At 42.1% G+C, this 27121-nt stretch overlaps 1 protein-coding gene across 3 annotated transcripts in view; it reads right to left on the reverse strand.

The window, feature by feature from the left end:
* ATP8B1 (ATPase phospholipid transporting 8B1) overlaps positions 1 to 27121 on the reverse strand; it is a 156423-nt gene that overhangs the window by 49660 nt on the left and 79642 nt on the right. For all 3 annotated transcript variants that reach the window (XM_063699249.1, XM_055368209.2, XM_004059466.5), the window contains exons 3-11: positions 13093 to 13190; positions 11157 to 11270; positions 7808 to 7906; positions 7632 to 7693; positions 4381 to 4453; positions 4204 to 4274; positions 2032 to 2114; positions 1753 to 1911; positions 1168 to 1256 (exon numbers count right to left, since the gene is read on the reverse strand). In XM_063699249.1, the coding sequence (XP_063555319.1) occupies positions 1168 to 1256; positions 1753 to 1911; positions 2032 to 2114; positions 4204 to 4274; positions 4381 to 4453; positions 7632 to 7693; positions 7808 to 7906; positions 11157 to 11270; positions 13093 to 13190 (848 nt within the window). The remainder of the gene's footprint in view (positions 1 to 1167; positions 1257 to 1752; positions 1912 to 2031; positions 2115 to 4203; positions 4275 to 4380; positions 4454 to 7631; positions 7694 to 7807; positions 7907 to 11156; positions 11271 to 13092; positions 13191 to 27121) is intronic.

Raw genomic sequence — 27121 nt, forward strand, 5'->3', positions numbered from 1 at the left:
ATAGCTCATGGGCCGGGTGCAGTGGCTCATGCTTGTAATCCCAGCACTTTGGGAGGCCGAGGCAGGCAGATCACTTGAGGTCAGGGGTTTGAGACCAGCCTGGCCAACATGGTGAAACCCCGTCTCTACTAAAAATACAAAAATTAGCCAGGTGAGGTGGCAGGTGCCTGTAATCGCAGCTACTTGGGAGGCTGAGGCAGGAGAATCACTTGAACCTGGGAGACAGAGATTGCAGTGAGCCAAGATCATGCCATTGTACTCCAGCCTGGGCAACAAGAGTGAAACTCAATCTCAAAAAAAATAATAATTATAATTATAATAAAAAAAACTCTTGATGCCTAACTGTGCAAACAGCATGGTTTATGCTGACCATCTGCATTCTTCTGGAGAGTCTAGAGTTTTTTTGTTAAAAACCTTTGACACTGAGTCTCTCATGAGCTTCCCTGGTATAGACAACATTTCACATGTGGTGTCATTAATTGCTGCTGGGAGAATTAAGTGCCTATTGTGTGTGTGGTTTGGTGGGGAGTGGGGGCAGGATGGCAGACTTTTGGAAGCTTGTGCCTGGTTTCCTTTGCACTTTGCTCCATGAGTCTTTGGTGATCTTGCTCTGTGTCCTTTTGTTGTAATGACTCACAGCTGTGAATACGACTATGTGCTGAGGCCTATGAGTCCTTCCAGTGAATCATCAAACCTGGGAGTGGTCTTGAGTGTCCTCGACATACTTTATTTTTAGCCTTGCCTTGTATTTGGAGCTATACAGTATATGTTGGGGGTGCTGAGGGAGGCTTGCTTCTAAGAGAACTGCCTCTATGGGAAAGTACCAGCAATGAAATCAACCCTACATTGACTTCAGGAGTCCAGCTTCACTAATTTATCTAGGGCTTCCTGGTTTTCCAGTTCCTGTCATCAAAGCACTCAGGGCACCCTGCAACCGAAATTTCCCTTCCCAAGGGAATTCTCCTGTTAAAAGTGTGGCATTTCTGAGAAAAAGTAAGGCATTTCTGGAAAAAAAATCCCTTCTTCCTGCATTTGAAGCTTGGAGTGCCGAAAAATTTTTCTATTCCACCTAAAGAGGTAAGATTTTGTATTAGAAAAACATACGATAATATTAGTGCAAAAGACAGCAATCTAGATGAGAGATCTACTGAGATGAAAAATAAATACCGTGTAAACCATGTAGTTCATCAAGTAATCAATTTTAGTTCTTTTAAATCTGGTTTTCCCACTATTCTTCATTATTTTAGTGTCAGCACCTGAAAATGGAAAATTCAATGTAATCATCAGTTGGGAAAAATCAATTCACTAGCTCACCAATAAAATTACTCTTCTTGGCCAGGCATGGTGGCTTACGCCTGTAATCCCAGCAGTTTTGGAGGCTGAGTTGGGCAGATCACCTGAGGTCAGGGGTTCGAGGCCAGCCTGGCCAACATGGCAAAACCCTGTCTCTACTAAAAATACAAAAATTAGCTGGGCATGGTGGCACATGCCTATAATCCCAACTACTCTGGAGCCTGAGACAGGAGAATCACTTGAACCCAGGAGACAGAGGTTGCAGTGAGCTGAGATTATGCCACTGCACTCCAGCCTGGGCTACAGAGTGAGACTCTGTCTCAAAAAAAAAAAAAAAAAAAAAAGCTCATGATGCTATTACTCTTCTTTTGGTTTTGATGGAGAAAGGACAGAAAAGCAATCCCCTCTAAGTCTTTAAAGATCATAGCTGATTAATTTCCCAAGAAACTCTGAACGTACCTGCAAAAATGACTAAGCCGTGGCAGAAATCAGTGTTCCTAATTACACAGCCACGTAACAAAATTTTATCAGCATCCAAAGGAAAGCTTGTGTTTCTCCAAAATAGTGTTCCTGTAAACTTATCTAGTCGGTTATTGGGTTCTTCACATTCAATAAAACCTTTTAAAAATATAAGATTCACATAATTAATCACATACAAAAGTCTTTCTGGTTTTAATCAATAGGAATTGAACCAAGCAACTAAAATTTAAAGCAAAGTAAGACATGTTTGGTACAAACCATCAAATGTAGCCAATGTATCTTCTCTTTGGAGGTACTGGTCTGTGATTTCAAGTGACATCTTAAATTTTAAATTGGTTTCTCTAAAGGAATGGGGAAAAAATGAATTAAATGAACAAATTTTCGAGTTCAAAATGGAAGTTAATCATCCAAAGTTACATTAGCCATACCTGGACATGAAGCCTAAATAATTAGCTGTTTCTATTTTCAAACTCTGTTCACCTTGGAACTTCAGGTTTGGAAAAGGTTATCCCCTGAAGTAGAGAAAATCTCTGACCTTGGGAAATGTTGGTTCCCTTCACTGTTTGTTGTTGTGAAGGTTAGGACAGAGGTACCCACAAACATCCTTCTCATTAACTTTAACTTTGCCATCAGCTAGGACTACCAAAGTGCTGTTTGAAAATGTAGAGTCTAATATTTAATCACATTAAGATGATTCTATAACACATATTTGTTACAGAAATTCTGTTTCGCCTCTGTCAAATTCTTTTCCAGAGTGAATAACTGGACCGCATGTTTTTGAAAGACAATTTTATTTGGAAAAGGAAGTCTTAGCTTTACTCCCAACTGCCCCACCATAGTGCAAGGTAAGGTCGTGGGTGGGCACAAGGGCAGGCCAGGGCAGGTGCTCTCGAGGGTGAGGCTGCCTTCTCACGACTGACGGCTTTTTATAGGATTCACGAATACTCAGGAATTTTCCCTAGGGAAGTTCATTCTCAACCTCACCATTCTGTTCTGGCAGGGCATGTTAGGATCTTATGTCTTTGTAAAGCTTTAGAATCTCTCATGGAAATAATAGCAGTTTTATAGTTGAGAATAAACAGTCAGTCAGGCGCCGCGGCTCACGCATGTAATGGCAGCACTTTGGGAGGCACAGGCAGGCAGATCACTTGAGGTCAGGAGTTTGAGACCAACCTGACAACAGAAAGCTCTATCAGGCAACTGCCCGTAATCCAATTTGGGTATAGCCTCGGGGCCTTAAAGACAATGCAGTGTCTTTGTCAGTTAAGCCTTTACAATTAAGAAGTGGTTAATTGGTTTTTAACCAATTAGCCTTTACAATTAAGAAGTGGTTAATTGGCTTTTAGTATTTTTTTCCACCAAAAAAAAAAAAAAGGTGTGATAGATTTCCAACAGTCAATTGCTTGATCTATGAAGCAAAGACAGCCCTAGTTTTCAGTCTCATGATTTCCGCTCTCTGTAAAGCAGTGTATGCACATCTGGAGTGTGAGGCGCGAGGAGCAGAGGGAGCAATGTCCTGACTCTACCGCTTACTGTGTGACCTTGGGCGGGCTGCTGCACCTCCCTGGGCCTCCAATTCCTCATGGGTAATACAGACCAATAATATTCGTCTCACATGGTCGTTTAGAGGATTAAATGAGCTAATATGTAAAGTGCCGGCAACCTCGTGAGCACTCAATAAATGCCTTGAAAACTGGTCAGAAAACTGGTCAAAAACAGAACTTCATTCTCTTTTAAATGATAGCATAGTAGCCAAAACCAATACAAGGAGAATTCAAAATTGCCTCCTGGGGCCAGGTGCGGTGGCTCACCCCTGTAATCCCAGCAATTTGGCAGGCCGAGGTGGGCAGATCACTTGAGATCAGGAGTTCGAGACCAGCCTGGCTAACATGGTGAAACCCCATCTCTACTAAAAATGCAAAAATTAGCTGGGTGTGGGGGCTGGAGCCTGTAATCTCAGTTACTCAAGAGGCTGAGGCAGGAGAATTATTTGAACCCAGGGGGAGTGGAGGTTGCAGTGAGCTGAGATAGCACCACTACACTCCAGCCTGGGCGACAGAGTGAGACTCTGTCTCAAAAATAAATAAATAAATTGCCTATTGGTAAAGACTTTAAAAATCTGTTCCTTTCTCTGACACAGATAATAACCTCGATTTTATTCATGTCTGTCTGGACACTGCTCAGCAGTTGATAAAGGACTCAGACACATATGCTCCTGTCTGATCCTTTTACCTTCCCTGAGAGGTGGAGAAACGCAGGTAGTAAGAGCTCCACTTCACAGAGGGGCAAAGGTGAGATCAGTAGGGACAGCAGCAGGTGGCAGAGGCAAGGCCAGATATCAAGCCGTCTGGTCCAGAATGCCCCGATTTCAGTGGAATGAATGTGCCTTCAAAGGCCAGCTTTAAATCAGTCCCATCGAGACACACTTACCCATCCAGTTCTGCTGTTTCCACATAGCAGAGGCTGTTAGGCTCAGAGCTAGACAGCAGGAGAATGTCAGCCTGTCCAAAACAAAACACACAAATAACACCGAGACCCTGAGGGAAAAGCCGAGCACAGGGGCTGGGGGAGAACAAGGAACGAGAGAAGCAGAATTTGTTCACTTACTGGAACAAAATCATTTTTTTTCAGACGAATGACGTCTCCAACTTGAATTTCTTTCCACTTAGCAACTTTGAACCTAAGGATTAAAAATAATGAGGATTTATTGACATTTTAAGTTACAGGCAAGGGAATTACTATTCTTTCTGGATGTTACAGATTCTGGAAAATATGCAAGTCACAGAGAAAATGCTAAAATTTTGCTCTTTAATGATGTAAACATATTAAATGGGGACATGAAAATCGTATTGACCTCTGAAGGAAGCAATGATGAATGACTTTGATACATTCTTTTCATCTAGGTCATGTAAGGAAGAGTTTATGGGGGCCACTTATGTGCGTTGCAGGGAAATACTTGCCACCTCCTTTTCTTTTTGCTTATGTCCAACTTGCCTCCCTGCTGTGTTCCTTCTCAGTGACCCATCACTTGCTCCATGCTGGTCCCAGGACAGAAGCACCTACATTATGGCACCCACCTGGGCCTCCCAGAGTCTTCGTGGGGCTTCAGAGCTTGCCTACTCTCTGCTGTTTAAATTAGCTTTATTGTTTATTTATTATTTTTTTTCATTGAGACAGAGTCTTGCTCTGTTGCCCAGGCTGGAGTGCAGTGGCACGATCTCAGCTCACTGCAACTTCTGCCTCCTGGGGTTCAAGAGATTCTCCTGCCTCAGCCTCCCGAGTAGCTGGGACTACAGGCACGTGCCATCACGCCTGACTAATTTTTTAGAGATGAGTTTTTACCATATTGGCCAGGCTGGTCTCGAACTCCTGACCTCAGGTGATCCACCCACCTCGGCCTCCCAAAGTGCTGGGATTATAGGCATAAGCCACCTCACTTGGCCGGTTAACTTCTTAATTGTAAAGGCTTAACTGACAAAGACACTGCATTCCCTTTAAGGCCCTGAGGCTACACTCAAATTGGATTATGGTCAGTTGTCTGATGGAGCTTTGTGTTGTCACCACAACTTGTGTTTACACAGCTCCTTCAGCCTCCCTAGGGCATCATTTTCAGGGCTTTGCTCACGTCTTGACATCTTTCCCCACATTCCCTTGCTAAAGTGAATTTTCCCTTCCCTGTACTGTCAGAGCATTTTGTTTTTATCTTTTTTATTCTGATATGGATTTTATTAGAATGATGCGTGTAGGTGTCTCATCTTCTGTCTTGAACTATAAATTTCTCAAGGATACTGTCCTGCCTCCAACATGCAGAAAGTACTCCATAAGTGTTTGTTAAATTAACGTAGTCAACTGTGACGAAAGCACCAACTCAGCGATCAGTAATGAGTTGTTTTTTGAGCAAGAGGCTTCAGGCAGAACTGCAAATTCAAGTGCTAAAAATAGTAACTAAGGCCTAATTCCAAGACTTTTTATGTGTCAACACTGAGGAAAATAACCTGACTTACAGCCGTACTTCCACTCTGTCTAATGCAAATATAGACTATACCAAGCTATAAATATGTTTAGATGGCTTTTTTTCCTTTGCAAATAAGAAAATTATGTTCCAAAGTTACCTTTCAAGTGTCAAAAGACAAAATCACAACAATTTAAAGATCTTAATTGGCTTTATTTACAATTCTAGGATTAGGAAACACTTCATTCAGTAAAGTAGAATAAGTGTCCCAATGAGCCTAGCAGAGGAGGTTGTTGTTGTTAAGACAGGAGTCTCGGCCGGGCCCGGTGGCTCACGCCTGTAATCCCAGCACTTTGGGAGGCCGAGGTGGGTGGATCATGAGGTCAGGAGATTAAGACCACGGTGAAACCCCATCTCTACTAAAAATACAAAAAATTAGCCAGGTGCAGTGGCGGGCGCCTGTAGTCCCAGCTACTCGGGAAGCTGAGGCAGGATGGTGTGAACCCGGGAGGCGGAGCTTGCAGTGAGCCGAGATCATGCCACTGAACTCCAGCCTGGGCGACAGAGCGAGACTCCGTCTCAAAAAAATAAAAAAAAAGACAGGAGTCTCACTAAGTTTTCCAGGCTGGCCTCAAACTCCTGGCCTCAAGTGATCCTCCTGCCTCGGCCTCCCAAAGTGCTGAGATTACAGGCGTGAGCCACCGTGCCTGGCCAACCCATATGTTTAGCCTGTACCATAGCTACCTACACTGGTAAAGAGGAGCTCTGGGTTGCCTTGAATTTGGAAGTCTAGGGTGCATGTCTGGCAGGGCCATGGCCTGAGCAGCCCCTGCAGTGGGGTCATACCTATAGGAACTTGAGCATCAGCAGGGTAGAGCACAGGGGGCCTCCTCAGAGGAAACTGGAACATCAGATAGAAGAATCTTACAGAATTGCCTCCAATATTTCAGTATTCAGAATTGCCTTCCAGTAGCCCTGCTAAGAAGGTGCTGGCCTATCCATTTGTCATTTCGGACTTACATGCAAATTTCTATTTTAAAATTTCAGAAATACTGAAATGTAAAACATCTACAATTTCGTTAATTGAAAGATAAGCCAAATTTTTTTTTTAATTCTGGAGTTAAGAATTGTATACTAAATTCTTGTAACATTAGGGGAACTGGGGCATAAACATATATTTAAAAAGTATTTTAAATCTCCAAGTCATTTTTGGCCATAAATGAATGGCAGATAAACACATAGTGATTAGATGACTGCCTCCAAAGAAATTAAGTTTATTATTTATAGTAGGTTCATTACGTCCACTGGGTATATCATTTGTATATGTGAAAATCTTTAAAACAGTATTATAGTTTAAAACTTTTAAAAGTGTTGATATGTTAAAAATTTTAATGAATATTTCCTATGGAATTTAGTACTCAAAATAGTCATCTTTTTATCTATTTTTATCACTATCCTTATTAGATTTATTACAACAGGGGTACATACTCATTAAAAAGATAATTTAAGGCCAGGCATGGTGGCTTACGCCTGTAATCCCAACACTTTGGGAGATCAAGGAGGATAACTTGAGGTCAGGAGTTTGAGACCAGCCTGGCCAACATGGTGAAACCCCATCTCTACTAAAAGTACAAAATTAGCTGAGCATGGTGGTGCACGCCTGTAATCCCATCTACTCGGAGGCTGAGGCAGGAAAATTGCTTGAACCTGGGAGGTGGAAGTTGCAGTGAGCCGAGATAATGCTACTGCTCTCCAGCCTGGGCGACAGAGCGAGACTCTATCTCGAAAAAAATAAACAGTTAATGTACTAATAGCCTTCTGCATTGTAATAATTATCTCTGAATGTGTTTCTAGGCAGAGTTATGCATTACATCCTTGAAACTCAGTTACTAATTAGACACAGTACCTGCCATCCTTAATGACTTCACACATCCTATTGTTGATTTCCTTATCCATTTTATGGCGAGCCTTGAGAAGGAAGATGGGGAAATGCTGTTTTAAACATCTCAATAGAGAAGGAAGGCATGAGAACTTAAAGTCAACTCAAAGCAATGAGTAGAACGTTGTATAAGAAATCCTCACCACATCGTCCACCAGGTCTTTGATTGCAGTGATGCCCAGCACCACAAGCAGGGGCACTAGTGTGGTGTACCAAGCCAGGGTAGAGATTTGAGGAACTGCCTAAAAGAATAAAAGGGCTTATGTGTGTGTCCATGAAGGCATATCAAGCTTACAGGTAACTTATTGCTAATTCTAAGCTTGCTAATTCCAAGTCTCATCACCGTCATCACATAAGTCTACATCCTGCAGAGTATATAGGAAAGGCTCTTCAAGCATTTGGACAACCTCCTTCTAGTGGTTCTCTCTAGCGTCTGGATACCTGGAACAGAGCCTAGAGGGCAGTGGCTCCTGAAATTATCTCATTGCAACCTTAACTGGACACCAAGGAAGTTTTGTATTACGATACCTAAAAAAGAGTTGCTCTAAATCTTTTGTGAAAATCATATTTAACTGGGGGTGAGGGGGTAGGAGTGGCAAGGGAGAAGTCTCGTCTTAACTTCTTTTTTCTTTTTTTTTTTTTGAGATGGAGTCTTCCTCTGTCACCCAGGCTGGAGTGCAGTGGCACAATTTTGGCTCAATGCAACCTCCGCCTCCCAGGCTCAAGCGATTCTCCTGCTTCAGCCTCCTGAGTAGCTGGGATTACAGGTGTGTGCCACCACCCCCGGCTAATTTTTTTGTATTTTTAGTAGAGATGGGTTTTCACCATGTTGGCCAGGCTGGTCTCGAACTCCTGACCTCAGGCAATCCTCCTGCCTCAGCCTCCCAAAGTGCTGGGATTACAGGTGTGAGCCACCGTGCCTGGCCAAAGTCACCTTAGCTTTTAAGGAATGCATGCATAGTAGGTTCTATACTGCAGGTTTCTCAGTCAGTGGTTTCTGAGGATCCCATGCTGGAGGCAAAGATGGCAAGAGGTACTAGCTTCCTCTGAAAGTGAGGGATTAGGGAGAGCATCTCTGAGGGCATTAGAAGAAAGTGCTTCCTTCATCATCACTGTTGGCCTATCCAAGAAAGTGAGCTGGCCTTCCTCCATCAAGACAGCCTCTAAATTTGAATAAAGATTGGGATGCAAGTTTAATAAAGTTATTTCATAACCATCCTCCTGATCACTGGGCTCTATAATGTAGTGGTTAAAATGACAGGCTCTGGAGTCAACTCCTAGATCCAAGTCTTGGTCAGCTCTATCATTTATGGCTTATGGGACTTTGAGCAAGTTACTTTAGCTTACTAGGCCTCAGCTTTTCTCTGCAAAATGGAGGTCATGCCAGGCCTGACCTTCTAGACTAGAAGAATTAAGTGTAGTGACAACACAAGTTAAGAAGCTGCCCACGGCTATTACTGTTACCCTAATTTGGATTGCTGACCTTAAGAGAAGATAACTGGGCCAGGCACGGTAGCTCATGCTTGTAATCCCAACACTTTGGGAGGCCGAGGTGGGCGGATCACCTGAGGTTGGAAGTTCGAGACCAGCCTGACCAACATAGAGAAACCCCGTCTCTACTAAAAATACAAAACTAGCCAGGTGTGGTGGCGCATGCCTGTAATCCCAGCTACTCAGGAGGCTGAGGCAGGAGAATAGCTTGAACCTGGGAGGGAGAGGTTTTGGTGAGCTGAGATCACGCCATTGCACTCCAGCCTTGACAACAGGAGCGAAACTCCATCTCAAAAAAAAAAAAAAAGAGAGAGAGAAGATAACTGGGGTGCAGTTAGAAGACAAAAAAATCCTTCTTCCCACATCACAGTGAACATGTGAAACTCCTCTTCCCTGCTAGAAGTAAGTAAGGGAAAATGGCCTACTTCCTATAGAGCAGCACCTTGGAGTTTGCAGTGCTAACCTCTACACACACCTTTCTAAGCATCTCCTTTGATAACAGGGCCATCCTTTACTATCTGACTTGAAGGTCTTACAGTTTCCTAAATCATTGCCTATCCATTTCTCCTTAGCATCATCTCTTCTTTTTCTGTCCTCTCCTCGCATCCTCCATCCCCACTTAGACACACATTCTACCCCATTTTCATAAAACCTTAAAGGGTCAATCCCAGCAGGTGTAACTTTTCCAAATCCAATGCTTGCCGTAAAGAATCTGATAAAGTGCCCGGGCACAGTGGCTCACGCTTGTAATCCCAGCACTTGGTGAGGCTGAGGCGGGTGGATCACCTGAATTCGGGAGTTTGAGACCAGCCTGGTCAACATGGTGAAACCCTGTCTCTACTAAAAATACAAAAATTAGCTGGGCGTGGTGGCTGGCAACTGTGATCCCAGCTACTCGGGGGGCTAAGGCAGGAGAATCGCTTGAACCCAAGAGAAGGAGGAGGAGGTTGCAGTGAGCCAAGATGGTGCCACTGCACTCCAGCCTGGACGACAAGAGAGAAACACGGTCTCAAAAAAAAAAAAAAAAAAAAAAAGAATCTGAAAAAACCAGGTGGATATTCTGAGCTTAAGCTATGTAATCCGCATGGCAGACACTAAAGGTTGATTCTGGCGCTAACTAGTGTGTGTAGAGTTCCCTCGGTTACAGCAACAGTTCTTGCACAGTTAAACTCATGCTCTCTGGATAACTGGATGCTTTGCCACAATTAGGAAAAAAAAATTTTTAAGTAGGCCTTTTAAAATGTAAAAACAGTTCACAAAAATAACTTACTGAAATTTATGACCAAAATTTTAATAAAAAATCAATGATCTTTTTGGGGGGGAAATTCAGCATCTAAATACAATGATAAAAGGCAAGCACAAAATAGCTTTCATTTTAAGGTGCAAATAATTTTACAAAGTAAGGATTATATTTTATTTTATTTTTTTTTGAGATGGAGTTTAGCTCTTGTTGTCCAAGCTGGAGTGCAATGGTGTGATCTCGGCTCACTGCAACCTCCGCCTCCTGGGTTCAAGCGATTCTCTTGCCTCAGTCTCCCGAGTAGCTGGGATTATAGGCATGCACCATCACGCCTGGCTAATTTGTTGTATTTTTAGTAGAAACGGGGTTTAACCATGTTAGCCAGGCTGGTCTGGAACTCCTCACCTGAGGTGATCCGCCCGCCTCGGCCTCCCAAAGTGCTGGGATTACAGGCGTGGGCCACTGAGCCTGGCTGGATTTTAGTTTTATTCACTTCAGGGATACCAGTTTTAACACCCATATCAGTATAACATGAAATTTTTTAAAATACAGAATTAGAATAATATTTCCATTTGCTCCCTTTCCCTGTTCATATAACACTGATTGAGCTGGTTCTGTGTATGAGGCACTGTTCCTTTATGTACAGAACCCTAATGCTAATATAAAACACTTTCAAGATTATTCACATTATATGTGTCTACAGCTTAAATGTTATCAAGTCACTATAATTCAAACAGATTTAAGATAGCAAAGGGCATTACCTGTAAGATAAGAAGACCCAGGAAATATAAATTGGCTGCTCTCTTAAATTGCTCAAACAGATTCATTGGTATAAAGGTAAATGCGTTGTACTTGTATGTTTTAATTGCATTATTCTGTTGGAAAAAATAAGAGTCATTCTAAATGATGCTGTATTTATCACAATGTATACACATCTGCAAAAGTCACAAGTCCCACAGCTTACAGTGACAAAGGAACATAATCTGTCAGAAAGATATTGAGGATTTTGTCTGGGTGCGGTGGCTTATGCCTGCAATCCCAGCGCTTTGGGAGACCGAGGAGGGTGGATCACCTGAGCCTAGGAGTTTGAGACCAGCCTGGCCAACATGGTGAAACCCCACCTCTACTAAAAATACAAAAATTAGCCAGGCGTGGTGGCATGCACCTGTAATCCCAGATACTTGGGAGGCTGAGGCAGGAGAATCGCTTGAACCAGGGAGGCAGAAGTTGCAGATCGCCCCACTGCACTCCAGCCTGAGTGACAGAGTGAGACTCTGCCTTAAAAAAGAAAAGAAGAAAGAAAGATACTGATATTTCTTTTAAGCTTTTAATTCTAGCCAAGCAGCCAAGCCTCAAAATGACTACTTGGAGTCTTATGACAGAGGCAGTAACAAGAAACAGACATCAGACTGTGACCAAATAAATCCTGCTGTCAGATTCCTTGACCCATCAGAGACTGTTAGAAAACAGGGTAAAGGTAGACAACAACATGGCCAAAGCCAGGAAAAGTGAGGCTTTTATTTAAGTGAGGAGACAGAGCCTACTATGTAAGAAAGAGCAAAAGGTACTGTAGTGGGTTGCATTGTGTCCTGCAAAAGATATGTTCAGGTCTTAATGCTAATACCTATGTGGGATCTTATTTGGAAATAGGATCTTCGCAGAGATAATCAAGATGAAGTCATACGTGATTAGGACAGGCTCTAATTTAATGAGGTGCTTATTCGGACTGGGGTCCCTATAAGAGGAAAGTTGCACACAGACACACACAGGAAGAGTGCCCCTTGAAGATGGAAGCAGAGATTGGGGTGACTTCATCTGTAAGCCAAGGAACTCCAAGGATTGCCAGTGGCCACCAGAAGCCAGGGGAGAGGCAGGGAACAGATTCTCCTGCAGAGGCTCCAGAAGGAGCCAACCCTGCCAACACCAAGATTTCAGACTTCTGATCCCTGCATCAGGAGAGAGTAAACTTCTGTTGTTTTAAGCCATCCAGTTGTGGTACTCTGCTATGGAAGCCCTTGGCATTAAAACACACATCTTACAACATTTAAGCCCACACTTAATATTTATTATTATTATTCTTATTATTGAGACAGAGTCTCACTCCTGTCACCCAAGCTGGAGTGCAATGGCACAATCTCAGCTCACTGAAACCTCTGCCTCCTGGGCTCAAGCGATTCTCTTGGCTCAGCCTCCCAAGTAGCTGAGACTGTGGGCACATGCCACCACTCCAGGCTAATTTTTGTATTTCACATTTAATCTTTAAGCATTCTTTATCACATTCCAAAGGTAATAAGCATTTTTGAGTCAAAAATATGTTTAAAAGCTCTAAATCCATTCCAGGCAGATAAGGGGAAGATAAGTTCTTAAGAGATTCCTTTCAAACTCATTACTTTCAAACAGGAGGCTTCTGTGCCATCATTGTATATTCTTTCATAAAACATTTCTAAGAGAGCTTAAAATTTAAAAAAGAGAGAGAAAATTTCAATCTACATAATTCTGTTTTGTTTCAAGTCACCCCCTCCCCACCCCAAAGGTAAACATCAATAAAAATGACATTCTATAGAAACAATGATGATTATCAATAGCCCCAGGCAGGTGGTTACGTAGAAGGCAGGTGTGGCATGAAGGTAGTAAGTATGCCAGCTACTGGAAAAAACTGCATTTTAATAAAAACAATTCAGAAAGTTAACAACTCACCGCATATTTACTCTCCTTAATACACAAGAATTTTGTGTTCATAAAGTGAGGTTGTTCGTGGTACTTGCGATCGTTTGCTTTGACTTGCCATGTACATTCTTTAAAAAAAAAGGGAGAAAAGTTCGTAAGTAGCAAATTAACATGTTGTTATGAGTTGAATTGTGTCTTCCCCAGATTCAAATGTTGAAGTCCTAAACCTCCATCCCTCAGAATGTGACCTTATTTGGAAACTGCTCATTGCAGATGTAATCAAATTAAAGTGAAGTCATTAGAGAGGACCCTAATTCAACATGACTGATACCTTTACAAAAAGAGAAATTTGGACACAGAGATAGATGGAAGACGATGTGAAGTCACAGGGAGAAAATGGCCATCTGCAAGCCAAGGAGAGAAGCCTAGAACAGATCTCTCCCTTGTAGCTCTCAGAAGGAATCGATCCTGCTGACACCTTGATGCCTCGAGGAAGGCATAAGCATGCCGCTGCTATGAAAGCTGGAGGCAAGCATGCTATAAATCAGGAAGAAAATGAGGAAGCAGGCCGGGCGTGGTGGCTCACGCCTGTAATCCCAGCACTTTGGTAGGCCAAGGTGGGTGGATCACGAGGTCAGGAGTTCAAGACCAGCCTGGCCAAGGTGGTGAAACCCCATCTCTACTAAAAATAGCCAGGTGCGGTGGCGGGCACCTGTAATCCCAGCTTCTCAGGAGGCTGAGGCAGGAAAATTGTTTGAACCCGGGAGGTGGAGGTTGCAGTGAGCTGAGATTGCGCCACTGCACTCTAGCCTGGGCGACAGAGCAAGACTCCATCTCAAAAAAACAAAAAGAAAAGAAAAGAAAAGAGAATGAGGAAGCACCTCTTTGGCATCAAGTTCTCCATGAACATGCATGCTGGATGAAGCTCCCTTGAGTGATGCACATAATGGAGAGAACTAGGTGTTGATGAATCCCCACCAAATTGGCAGAGAAGAGAAATTAACAATGAGTGTGGCACAACTATTTTTGGAGATGGGAATATATTAAAAGACACTTGAAAGTAAAAAATTACAAAAATATCAGTCTTAACAACTATAATAATAAAGATTGTGTGATCTCAGCTCACTGCAACCTCTGCCTCCCGGGTTCAAGTGATTCTTCTGCCTCAGCCTCCTGAGTAGCTGGGATTACAGGTGCCTGCCACCACACCCGGCTAATTTTTGTATTTTTAGTAGAGACGGGGTTTCACCATATTGGCCAGTCTGGTCTTGAACTTCTGACCTGGTGATCCACCCGCCTTGGCCTCCCAAAGTCCTGGGATTACAGGCGTGAGCCACTACGCCTGGCAAAATGATGTATTTTCTAGACTCCTACTCCAAAGGAAATATAGACAATATGGCAGGAGTAACAAGTGTAGGCCGAGCATGGTGGCTCACGCCTGTAATCCTAGCACTTTGGGAGGCCAAGGCGGATGGATCACTTGAGGTCAGGAGTTCAAAACCAGCCTGGCCAACATGGCGAAACCCCATCTCTACTAAAAACACAAAAAAGTAATGGGGCATGGTGGTGCATGCCTGTAATCCCAGCTACTCAGGATGCTGAGGCAGGAGAATCTCTTGAACCTGGGAGGCAGAGGTTGCAGTGAGCCGAGATAGTCCCACTGCACTTCAGCCTGGGTGACAGAGGGATACTCTGTCTCAAAAAAAAAAAAAAAAAAAAGTAACAAGTGTAGACTATTGAGGAATGCAAATAATTAATCTGATTGCTTTTTTAAAGCCACAATATCACTATTGAACATTTTTCTCGCATCATTTTGGCTGCCTTTCATTGGGTAATCATAACAGTTGTGTTATTACAAATGAAAATGTTCCTGGTATCTTTGTAGCTCAAGTGCAATCTTATCAAAAGGGAAAATAAAAATGGAAATATAAAGCCACTCATAAGCACTGTAATCATGTATGCAATCAGAACAGCACATTCCACTCAAAAAGGCGATCTCAAAGTAGGTAGATAAGACCTTATATAAGGTACTCTTGAATCCATTCTATTTGGTGGTAATTTGCAAATGCATGTGCTTTTAATGGTTTACTTTAGCACACAGATGACTTGTGACACATCCCCGCCACCAGGGTTCTAGAACACTGTTCAGAACCACTGTTACACATTTCAGGAAGGCTGAGAAGAAAAACAGACACGATTTCTCAAGAAGACAGAAAAGGCCAATAAAGGATTTTTAAAAAGTCAATTTTAGAAATACTCAAGTGAAAAGAAGAAACTGCCCTGTTAAGGAGCTGGACATAATGATCTTTCCCAGTCCACTTCTGGTCCATCCCCCTTGTGGCTCTGTAAATTTGCTTCATAATTAAGCCACCACCTGGTGGTGGCTCTGTCTGGTCCCAGCACTATACCCTCATCCCTGGCCAATTTTGATTTGGATGATTCAGACAGAGAGGGTGGCATCAGACCTCGAGTAGGCGCAGTGAGGGGTTACCAGAAATGACCTTGATCTCTTAATTTTACACTTCTGCCAATACTGTGGGGAGCCTGGAGAAAGTAACCAGTATGTCTTTGTCTGCAATTGAACTGCAAACGCGTTTTTACTCAATTTTAGAAATCTGACTGCAGTCAAGTAATCAATAACCCTATTTCCAGTTAAAGATCCTTGTTTGGCCTAATTCAGACAAATCAGGGGACAAACAAATTGATGTCTACTCTTTATTCATCTATGAGTTTAGGCTAATTGCTTGAGCTGTATTTCAATGAGATACCATGAAAATATGAAAACAGAGCTCCGTGGACAGACACACTTGCAGAAGACAGCACCTTGCAACCCTCTCTTGGAAGTTCAGTGGATTTGTTGGTACATTAAAGGCTGTGAGAAGTCCTGTAGTAAATAAACTGATTTTATTTTATAAGTTAAATGTTTAAAATGCTTTAATATTTAAAATAGCTTTTCCAAAATTAATATAATCATAGGCACTTTTTAAAAAATCACAGAACACTTATTAACATCAGTCAAGAAGTGCTGCACTGATACACATGCCTTTAGGAAGGGCAGCAAAACAGCACGCGGAGGAATTGACCTTTTTAAGCAAATATTTATTTTAAGTGTCTCCTTGGAACAGAGAACTTTACTGGACACTTGAACTACAAAGACAATTTACAGAAAGAGTAGGCATCTTGCCCCATTTTCTTTTTTTGTCCATTTTCTTTTTTCATTTTTTTTTTGTTTGAGACAGTCTTGTTCTGTCATCCAGGGTGGAGTGCAGTGGTGCGATCTCAGCTCACTGCAGCCTCTGCCTCCCAGGTTCAAGCAGTTCTCCTATCTCAGCCTCCCGAGTAGCTGGGACTACAGGTGCACACCACCACGCCCGGCTAATTTTTGTATTTTTAGTAGAGACGGGGTTTCACCATATTGATCAGGCTGTTCTCAAACTCCTAATCTCAGGTGGTCCACCTGCCTCGACCTCCCAAAGTGCTGGGATTACAGGCTTGAGTCACCATGCCTGGCCACTTTTTCTTTTTCTTTTCTTTTCTTTTTTTTTTTTTTTTAAGAGATGGAGTCTCACTATGTTGCCCAGTGCCTAGGCTGGCCTCTAATTCCTGGGCTCAAGTGATCCTCCTGCCTCAGCCTTCAGAGTAGCTGGGATTACAGGCATGCACCACACTGTGCCTGGCTCATCTCATTTTCTAGAATGGATATATTGACAAAGAAAAGAGAAGAAATAAGAAATGCAAAAAATGCACCTTCACCATATGGCCCTTTAGCTAAAAGCTACAAAGCTAACAAGGGTGTGCCATCAGAACTACCCATGTACATGTACAGAGATGATTTTAACAGCTGCCATGTGACATGTGGCTTAAAGTCACCCTGAGTCTACTAAATGGTTGTGTTGTCAATATATCTAAATATGGCTACGTGCTCTCCAGAGTGTTCCCATGATCACCACGTCCTTTGATCAGTGCCATCTGGAAGAGCAGATGAGTGCAGCCCTCCTCTCATCCTCTCTGTGCTGGCTCCAAACGCTTGCTTACAGACCCACCAACAACCAAGAAGCTGCACTGGTTGGTACACACTGCAGCAAACAAGGAAAACAAGTAGATAAAAAGTCCAACATCAAAAAGAAAAAAAAAACCATAGAAACAATTCAAGAGAGAATGGCTAAAGGACATGAAAAGACAGTTCATATAAAGGGAAATTCAATGCTGTTCTCGCTGAGGCTGGAGTCCAATGATGTGATCTCAGCTCACTGCAACTTCCGTCTCCTGGGTTCAAGAGATTCTCCTGCCTCACTCTCCTGAGTAGCTGGGGTTACAGGTGCCCACCATCATGCCCGGCTAATTTTTGTATTTTTAGTAGAGACCGGGTTTCATCATGTTGGCCAGACTGGTCTTGAACTCCTGACCTCAGGTGATCTGCCCACCTCGGCCTCCCAAAGTGCCGGGATAATGGGCATGAGCCACCATACCCGGCCTCAAATGGCTCTTAAACCTGTGAGAAGATACTTGGGTTCCTAAAAGAGAAATGCAATTCTTCACTGAGATAGTAGTTTTTATCCTCTAACAGCAAAATATTGGCACATGGTAATGCTTGGGATGACATTCTAGGTTCAAAAGAAAGCAGAGAAACAGACACTCTGAGGTAGCCTTTATGGAGAGTAATTTGGCCAGATCTCAAAATTTAACACACACATGCACTGACCAAATAATCACACTTCTAGGAAATATCCCCCATGTACCTACTGCAGGGATTTTCAGTGCAGCCCTATTTATCAGAACGACTAGAAACAACCCAAATGCCTACTGGGAACAGCCAGTTGAACACGATTACAATGAAAGCCTATGCAGTCAGCAAAAAAAGAATGAGGTGACCCCATAAATATGATAGGAATGACCTCCAAATTACACTGTTAAGAGACAAAAGCAGAAGGGTATCTACCATCTTGTGCTTTCAGCTACGTGACGCACAGAATTCATACACAATATGAATGCATATATGTACATACACGTGCACATCTGTTTCTGCATATGTGTATGGGTATATAAGGAAGCAAGTTTGTAAGCATTCTTTGCGCATACAAACGTGTATCTCTCTGGAAGGACATATTTTGAGAAACTGGTAACCGTAGTTTCTTTTTGTCATCTTTTTAAAAGACAAAGTCTCATTGTGGCACCTGGGCTGGAGTGCAGTGGCATGCTCATAGCTCACTGCAGCCTCTGAACTCCTGGGCTCAAGTGATCCTCCCACCTCAACTTCTGGAGTAGCTGAGACTAAAGTGCACGCCATCGTACCTAATTTTTAAATTTTTTTGTAAAGATGAGGTCTTGCTTTGCAGACCAGGCTGGTCTTGAACTGCTGCCCACAAGCTATCCTCCTGCCTTGGCCTCCCAGAGTGCCGGGATTACAGGTGTGAGCCACCGTGCCCAGACCAGCAGTATTTTTTTTGGAAAGGAAACTGCATGACTGAGGGACAGAAGAGGCAGGAAGGAAAACTTCATTTTCATTCTGGACCCTTTTCTAATTGGATCATTTACATGTATTACTGTTTTAAAGCAATGTTTGTGATTCCACTCCTTCCCTCTGTTGGCATATATATATATATATATATATATATGGCGAATATGGAGAGGAGCAAGGTGGCCAAATAGAAGCTCGCACTAATTGTAATTCCCATAGGAACATCAAATTTAACAACTATCTACAAACAAAAAAGCACCTTTATAAAAACCAAAAAATCAGGCACTCACAGTACCTGGTTTTAACTTTATATTGCTGAAAAAGGACTGAAGAGGGTAGGAAAGATAGTCTTGAATTGCCAATGCCACCCCTCCCCCAGCCCCAGCACCAGATGTGTGGCATGGAGAGAAAATCTGTACGCTTGGGAGAGGGACAGTGCAGCGATTGTGAGGCTTTGCACTGAACTCAGTGCTGCCCTGTTACAGACAGTAGAAAGCAAAAGCAGGCTGAACTCAGCTGATGCCAGACCATAGAGGGAGCATTTAGACCAGCCCTAGCCAGAGGGGAATCTCCTGTACCTTGGTCAGAACTTGAATTCTGGCAAACCTCCTCACCGAGGGCCAAAGTGCTCTGGGGCTCTAAATAAACTTGAAAGGCAGTGTAGGCCACATGAACTACAACTCTTAGGCAAGTCCTAGTGCTGAGCTGGACTTGGAGCCAGTTGACTTAGCAGGCACATGACCTACTGAGACACCAGCCAGAGCAGCTAGTGGAATGCTTGCTCGGCCCCTCCCGGCCAACCACACTGCTCCAAAAGAGACCTCTTCCTTCTGCTTGAGGAGATAAGAGGGAGGAGTAAAGAGAACTTTGTCTTGCATCTTGGATACCAGCTCAGCCACAGTAGGATAGGGCACCAGGCAGGGTCATGAAGCTGTTTCAGGCCCTAGTTCCCAGACAACATTTCTAGACAATCCTGGATCAGAAGGGAGCCTGCTGCCTTGCAGGGCAAGGACCCAGCTCTGGCAGGATCCATCACCTGCTGATGAAAGGGCCCTTGAGCCCTGAATAAACAGTAGTGATACCCAGTTAATATCCAAGGCTGTGGGCCTTAATTGAGGCTAAGATATTCCGGCTTTAGTTGTGACCCAGCACATTCCCAGCTGTGGTGGCCATGGTGAGAGATTCCTTCTGCTTTTCTCAAGCAGAAGGAAAATTAAAGGGTGCTTTGTCTTGCTCTTGATCTTTCTCTTTCTTTCTTTCTTTCTTTTTTCTTTCTTTTTCTCTCTCTCTCTTTCTTTCTTTTCAGAGATGGAGTCTTGCTATGTTGCCCAGGCTGGAGTGCAATGGTGTCATCTCAGCTCACTGCAACCTCTGCCTCCTGGGTTCAAGCAATTCTCATGCCTCAGCCTCCTGAGTAGCTGGGATTACAGGCATGTACCACCATGCCCAGCTAATTTTTTAAAATATTTTATTTTTTATTTTATTATTTTATTTTATTTTATTTTATTTTATTTTATTTTATTTATTTTATTTTATTTTAGATGGTTTCTCACTCTGTCACCCAGGCTGGAGTGCAGTGGTGCGATCTCAGCTCACTGCAACCTCCACCTACCGGGTTCAAGCAATTCTCCTGCCTCAGCCTCCCGAGTAGCTGGGATTAGAGGTGTGTGCCACCATGCTTGGCTAATTTTGTATTTTTAGTAGAGATGGGGTTGCACCATGTTGGTCAGGCGAGTCTTGAACTCCTGACCTCAAGTGTTTCACCCACCTTGACCTCCCAACATGCTGGGATTATAGGTGTGAGCCACCGTGCCCAGCTGTGCCAGGCTAATTTTTGTATTTTTTGTACAGACAGGGTTTCACCATATTGGTCAGGCTGATCTCAAACTCCTGACCTCATGATCCGTACACGTTGGCCTCCCAAAGTGTTGGGATTACGGGAGTGAGCCACCGCGCCCGGCCTAATTTTTTTTATTTTTAGTAGAGACAGGGTTTCGCCATGTTGGCCAGGCTGGTCTCTAACTCCTGGCCTCAAGTGATCTGCCTGCCTCAGCCTCCCAAAATGCTGGGATTACAGGCATGAGACACTGCGCCCAGCCTGCCTTGCACTTGCTACCACCTTGGCCACAGTGGGGTAAAGCAACAAATAGAGACCCCTCTTGGGGTCCCTGAGTCTAGGCCTTAGGTTCTTGGATGACATCTCTGGACTTGCTTTTTGCCAGAGGGGAGCTCACTGCCCTGAAGGGTGACTGAAAGCATTTACCACAAGCTGACTGAAGAGGCCATAGGCCTTTACCGAACATCAGCAGTAACCTGGCAGCACTCCTCATAGGCCTGTGGTGGTGGTGGACATGGGGAGAGGCCCCTGAGCCTGTGGAAAGGGGAGAATAGTGGAAAGGACTGGCTAATGGTTTGAGTGCCAGCTCAGCCACAGTAGAATAGATAGGACACCAAGCAGATTTCTAAGGTTTTGGACTCCAGTCCATGGCTCCCAGATGGCATCTCTGGATCTGGCTGCAGCCTGGGGGAACTCACTGGCTTGAAGCTAGCCTGGCTGGCTTCACGACAAGGCATTGAGGGAACATAGGCAACCAGATCATGGTTACAGTGGGCCATGGCGAGACCCAGTGTGGTGCCAGCTTCAGGTCTGACCCAGTACATTCTCAGTGGTGATGGCCATATTGGTGCTTGTATCTCCACACCCCTAGCTCTGGGTGGCCCAGAACAGAGGGAGAGAGAGAAGGAGAAAGGGAGAGGAGGGAGGGGGGGAAGGGGGAGAGAGAAATAGCGAAAAAAGAGAGAGAGAGAGATTGATTCTGTTTGGGAGAAAGTAAGCAACAAGAACAAGAGTGTGGGCTTGATAATCCAGATAATTCTTCCAGATAGGCTGCAAGAAATGCAGCATTATTGAGCTTGGGATGCCCCCTAATGCAGATATGGGTTCAATCATAATATCCAAGTTCTTTTGAATACCTGGAAATCCTTCCCAAGAAGGATGGGTATAAACAAGCCCAGACTGTGAGGGCTACAATAAATATCTAACTCTTCAATGCCCAGACATTGATGAACATCCACAAGCATCAAGAACATCCAGGAGAACATGACTTCACCAAACAAACTAAATAAGACACCAGGGGCCAAACCTGCAGAAACAAAACTATATGACCTTTCAGACAGAAAATTCAAAATTGCCATTTTGAGGAAACTCAAAGAAATTCAAGATAGCACAGAGAAGACATTCAGAATTCTATCAGATAAACTTAACAAAGAGGAAACTCAAAGAAATTCAAGACAACACAGAAAAAGTTTAGAATTCTATCAGATAAATGTAACAGAGATTGAAATAATTAAAAAGAGTCAAGCTGAAATTCCGGAGTTGAAAAATGCAACTGACATACTGAAGAATGCATCAGAGACTTTTAATACCAGGATTGATTAAGTGGAACAAAGAATTAGTGAGCTGGAAGGTAAGCTATTGGAAAATATGGTCAGAGGAGACAGAAGAAAAAAGAATAAAAAAGAATGAAGTACACCTACAAGATCTAGAAAATAGACTTAAAAAAGCAAATCTAAGAGTTATTGGCCTTAAAGTGGAGGTAGAGAAAGAGACAGGGGTAGAAAGTTTATTCAAAGGATAATAACAGAGAACTTCCCAAACCTAGAGGAAGATATCAATATCCAAGAACAAGAAGGTTGTAGAACACCAAGCAGATTAACCCAAAGAAGACTACCTCAGGCATTTAGTAATCAAATTCCTAAAAGTCAAGGATAAAAGGAAGGATCCTAAAAGCAGCAAAAGAAAAGAAACAAATAAAATACAATGGCACTCCAATACGTCTGGCAGCAGACTTTTCAGTGGAAACCTTATAGGCCAGGAGAGAGTGGCATGACATATTTAAAGTGCTGAAGGAAAATATATTCAAGCATAAAGGAGAAATGAAGACCTTCCCAGACAAACAAAAGCTGAGGGATTTCATCAACACTAGACCTGTCCTACAAGAAATGCTAAACAGAGTACATTAATCAGAAAGTAAATGATGTTAGTGAGCAATAAGAAGTCACCTGAAGGCACAAAACTCACTGGTAACAGTTAAGTATACAGAAAAACCCAGAATAGTATAACACTGTGACTGTGACATGTAAACTACTCTTCGGTAGAACGACTAAAAGATGAACTGATAAAAAATAGTGACTAGAACAACTTTTCAAGACATAGTACAATAAGATATAAATGAAACAATAAAAAGTTAAAAAGCAGAGGGAGGAAGTTAAAGTGTAGAGTTTTTATTAGTTTTCTTTTAGCTTAAAATAATGAGTTATTAGACAGTACTTACAAGCCTCATGGTAACCTCAAATCAAAAAACATACAATGGATATATACAAAATAAAAAGCAGGAAATTAAAGCACACCACAAGAGAAAACCACCTTCACTAAAAGGCAGAAGGGAAGGGAGGAAAGAAGGAAGAGAAGACCACAAAGCCACCGGAAAACATAACAAAATAACAAGAGTAAGTCCTTACTTATCAATATAACATCGAATGTAAATGGGCTAAACTGTCAATCAAAAGACATAGAGTGGCTGAATAGATTTAAAAAAAAAAAAAAAAGACCCAGTGATCTGTTGCCTACAACAGACGCTCCACCTAGACTGAAAATGAAGGGATTGAAGAAGATATTCCATGCCAATGGAAAGCAAAAAAGAACAGGATACCTATATTTATATCAGACAAAATAGATTTCAAGACAAAACTATAAGAAGAGACAAAGTCACTATATAATGATAAAGAGGTCAGTTCAGCAAGAGGATATAATAGTTTTAAATATTTATCCACCTTACACTGGAGCTCCCAGATATATAAAGGAAATATTACTAGAGCTAAAGAGAGTGATAGACCCCAGTAAAATAATAGCTGGAGACATCAACACTACACTTTCAGCACTGGACAGATCTTCCAGACAGAAAATCAACAAAGAAACATGGGACTTAATCTGCACTATAGACCAAATAGATATTTATAAAATATTTCATACAACAGCTGTAGAACACACATTCTTTTCCTCAGCACATGGATCATTCTCAAAGACAGAACATATATTAAGTCACAGAATGAGTCTTAAAACATTCAAATAAATTGAAATAATATCAAACATCTCTGACTGACCACAATGAGTAAAACTAGAAATCAATAATAAGAGGAATTTTGGAAACTATACAAAAACATGGAAATTAAACAATATGTTCCTAAATGACCAGTGGGTCGATGAAGAAATTAAACAGGAAACTGAAAAATTTCTTCAAACAAATGATAATGGAAACATGATAAACCAAAACCTGTGGGACACAGTGAAAGCAGTACTAGGAGGGAAGTTTATAGCTATACGTGCCTACATCAAAAAATAAGAAAAACTTCAAACAACCTAATGATGCATCTAAAAGAACTAGAGCCAGGTGCAGTGGCTCACGCCTGTAATCCCAACACTTTGGGAGGCCGAGGTGGGCAGATCATGAGGTCAGGAGATCGAGACCATCCTGGCTAACACACTGAAACCCCATTGCTACTAAAAAAATACAAAAAACTTAGCTGGGCACAGTGGCGGGCACCTGTAGTCCAGCTACTTGGGAGGCTGAGGCAGGAGAATGACGTGAACCCAGGAGGCGGAGCTTGCAGTGAGCCGAGATCACACCACTGCACTCCAACCTGGGTAACAGAGCAAGACTCTGTCTCAAAAAAAAAAAAAAAAAAAAAAAAAAGAACTAGAAAAGCAAGAGCAAAGCAAACCAAACCCAAAATTACTAGAAGAAAAGAAATAATAAAGATCAAAGCAGAGATAAATGACATTGAAACAAAGAAAACAATACAAAAGATCAATGAAACAAAAATGGTTTTTTGGTTTGGTTTGGTTTGGTTTGGTTTTTTTTTGGAGACAGAGTCTCACTCTGTTGCCCAGGCTGGAGTGCAGTGGTGAGATCTTGGCTCACTGCAACCTCCGCCTCCCAGGTTCAAGCGATTCTTGTGCCTCAGTCTCCTGAGTAGCTAGGAGTAGCCAGGACTATAGGCATGTGCCACCACACCTGGCTAATTTTTGTAGTTTTAGTAGAGACAGGGTTCCACTGTGTTGGCCAGGCTGGTCTCAAACTCCTGCCCTCAAGTGATCCACCTACCTCAGCCTCCCAAAGTGCTGGGATTACAGGTGTGAGCCACTGTGCCTGGCCAAGAAGTTAGTTTCTTGAGAAGATAAACAAAATTGACAAACCTTTAGCTGGACTAACTAAAAAAAAAAAAAAGCAAAAAGAGACCCAAATAAATAAAATCAGAGCTGAAAAAGAAGACATTACAACTGTTACCACAGAAATTCAAAGATCATTAGTGGCTACTATGAGCAACTATTTGCCAATAAATTGGAAAATGTAGGAAAAAATGGATAAATTCCTAGATACATAAAACCTACCAAGATTGAACCATAAAGAAATCCAAAACCCAAACAGATGAATAACAAGTAATGAGATCAAAGCCATAATAAAAAGTCTCTCAGCAAAGAAAATCCCAGGACCCAATGGCTTCACTACTGAATACTACCAAGCATTTAAAGAAGAACTAATACCAATCCTACTCAATCTATTCTAAAATATACAGGAGGAGGAAATACTTCCAGACTCATTCTACAAGGCCAGTATTACCCTGATGCCAAAACCAGACAAAGACACATCAAAAAACAAAAACAAAAACAAAAACAAAAAGACCTATAGGCCAATATCATTGATGAATGTTGATGCAAAAATCCTCAACAAAATACTAGAAAATTGAAATTCAACAACACATTAAAAAGATCATTCATCATGACCAAGTGGGATTTATCCCAGAAATGCAAAGATTGTTCAACACACACAAATCAATTAATGTGATATGTCATGTCAAGAGAATGAAGGGCAAAAACCATATGATCATTTCAATTGATGCTGAAAAAGAATTTGATACAATTCAACATCACTTCATGATAAAAAAATCCTCAAAAAACTGGGTATAGAACAACATACCTCAGTATAATAAAAGCCATATGTGACAGACCCATAGCTAGTATCAAACTGAATGGGGAAAAACTAAAAGCCTTTCCTCTTAGATCTGGAACATGTCAAGGATGCCTACTTTCACCAGAAGTCCTAGCTAGAGCAATCGGACAAGAGAAAGAAATAAACGGCATCCAAATTGGAAAGGAATAAGTCAAATTATCCTTGTTTGCGGATGATACAATCTCATATTTGGAAAAACCTAAAGACTCCACCAAAAAACAATCAGAACTGGTAAACAAATTCTGTAAGGTTGCAACATACAAAATCAACATACAGAAATCAGTAGCCTTTCTGTATGCCAACGGCAAACAATCTGAAAAACAAATCAAGAAAATAATCCCATTTATAATAGCTATGAATAAAATAGCTAAGAATTAAGTTTACCAAAGAAGTAAAAGATCTCTGCAATCAAAACTATAAATTGATTGCAATGATGCAAGAAACTAAAGAGGACACCAGAAAAATGGAATGATATTCTGTGCTCATGGATTGGAATATTGTTAAAATGTCCACACTGCCCAAAGCAATCTACAGATTCAATGCAATCTCTATGAAAATACCAATGACTGTCTTCACAGAAATAGAAAAAAAATCCTAAAATTTGTATGGGAACCACAAAAGACCCAGAAAAGCCACAGCTAATCTAAGCCAAAAGAACAGAACTGTAGGAATCACATTACCTGACTTCAAATTATATGACAGAGCTATAATAACCAAAACAACGTGGTATTGGCATAAAAACAGACACACAGATCAATGGAACAGAAAAGAGAACTCAGAGATAAATTCATACATCCTCAGTAAACTTGTTTCAACAAAGGTGCCAAGAACATACATTGGGGAAAGGCAGTCTCTTCAATAAATGATGCAAGGAAAAACTGCATATTTATATGTAGATGAATGAAAGTAGACCCCATCTCTTGTCATATGCAAAAATTGAATCAAAATGGATTACAGACTTAAATCTAAGACCTCAAACTATGAAATTACTCCAAGAAAACCCTGGGGAAGGCTGAGCATGGTGGCTCACGCCTGTAATTCCAGCACTTTGGGAAGCCAAGGTGGGTGGATCACAAGGTCAAGAGATGGAGACCATCCTGGCCAACATGGTGAAACCCCGTCTCTACTAAAATACAAAAAGTTAGCCGAGCATGGTGGCACATACCTGTAGTCCCAGCTACTCGGGAGGCTGAGGCAAGGGAATTGCTTGAACTCAAGAAGTTGAGGTTGCAGTGAGCCAAGATCGTGCCACTGCACTTCAGCCTGGTGACAGAGCAAGACTCTGCCTCAAACAAAAACAAAAACAAACAACAACAACAAAAAAACCACTTAGGAAACTCTCCAGGACACTAAACTGGGCAAAGATTTCTTGAGTAATACTTCACAAGCACAGGCAACCAAAGCAAAAACGGACAAATGAGATCACAAGTTAAAAAGCTTCTGTAAAGCAAAGGAAACAATCAACAAAGTAAAGAGACAACAGAATGGGAGAAAATATTCAGGCCACTGAATTCATTTTAAATGATAGATT

This window comes from Gorilla gorilla, chromosome 17 (assembly GCF_029281585.2).
Source record: "Gorilla gorilla gorilla isolate KB3781 chromosome 17, NHGRI_mGorGor1-v2.1_pri, whole genome shotgun sequence".
NCBI classification, from domain to species: Eukaryota; Metazoa; Chordata; class Mammalia; order Primates; family Hominidae; genus Gorilla; species Gorilla gorilla.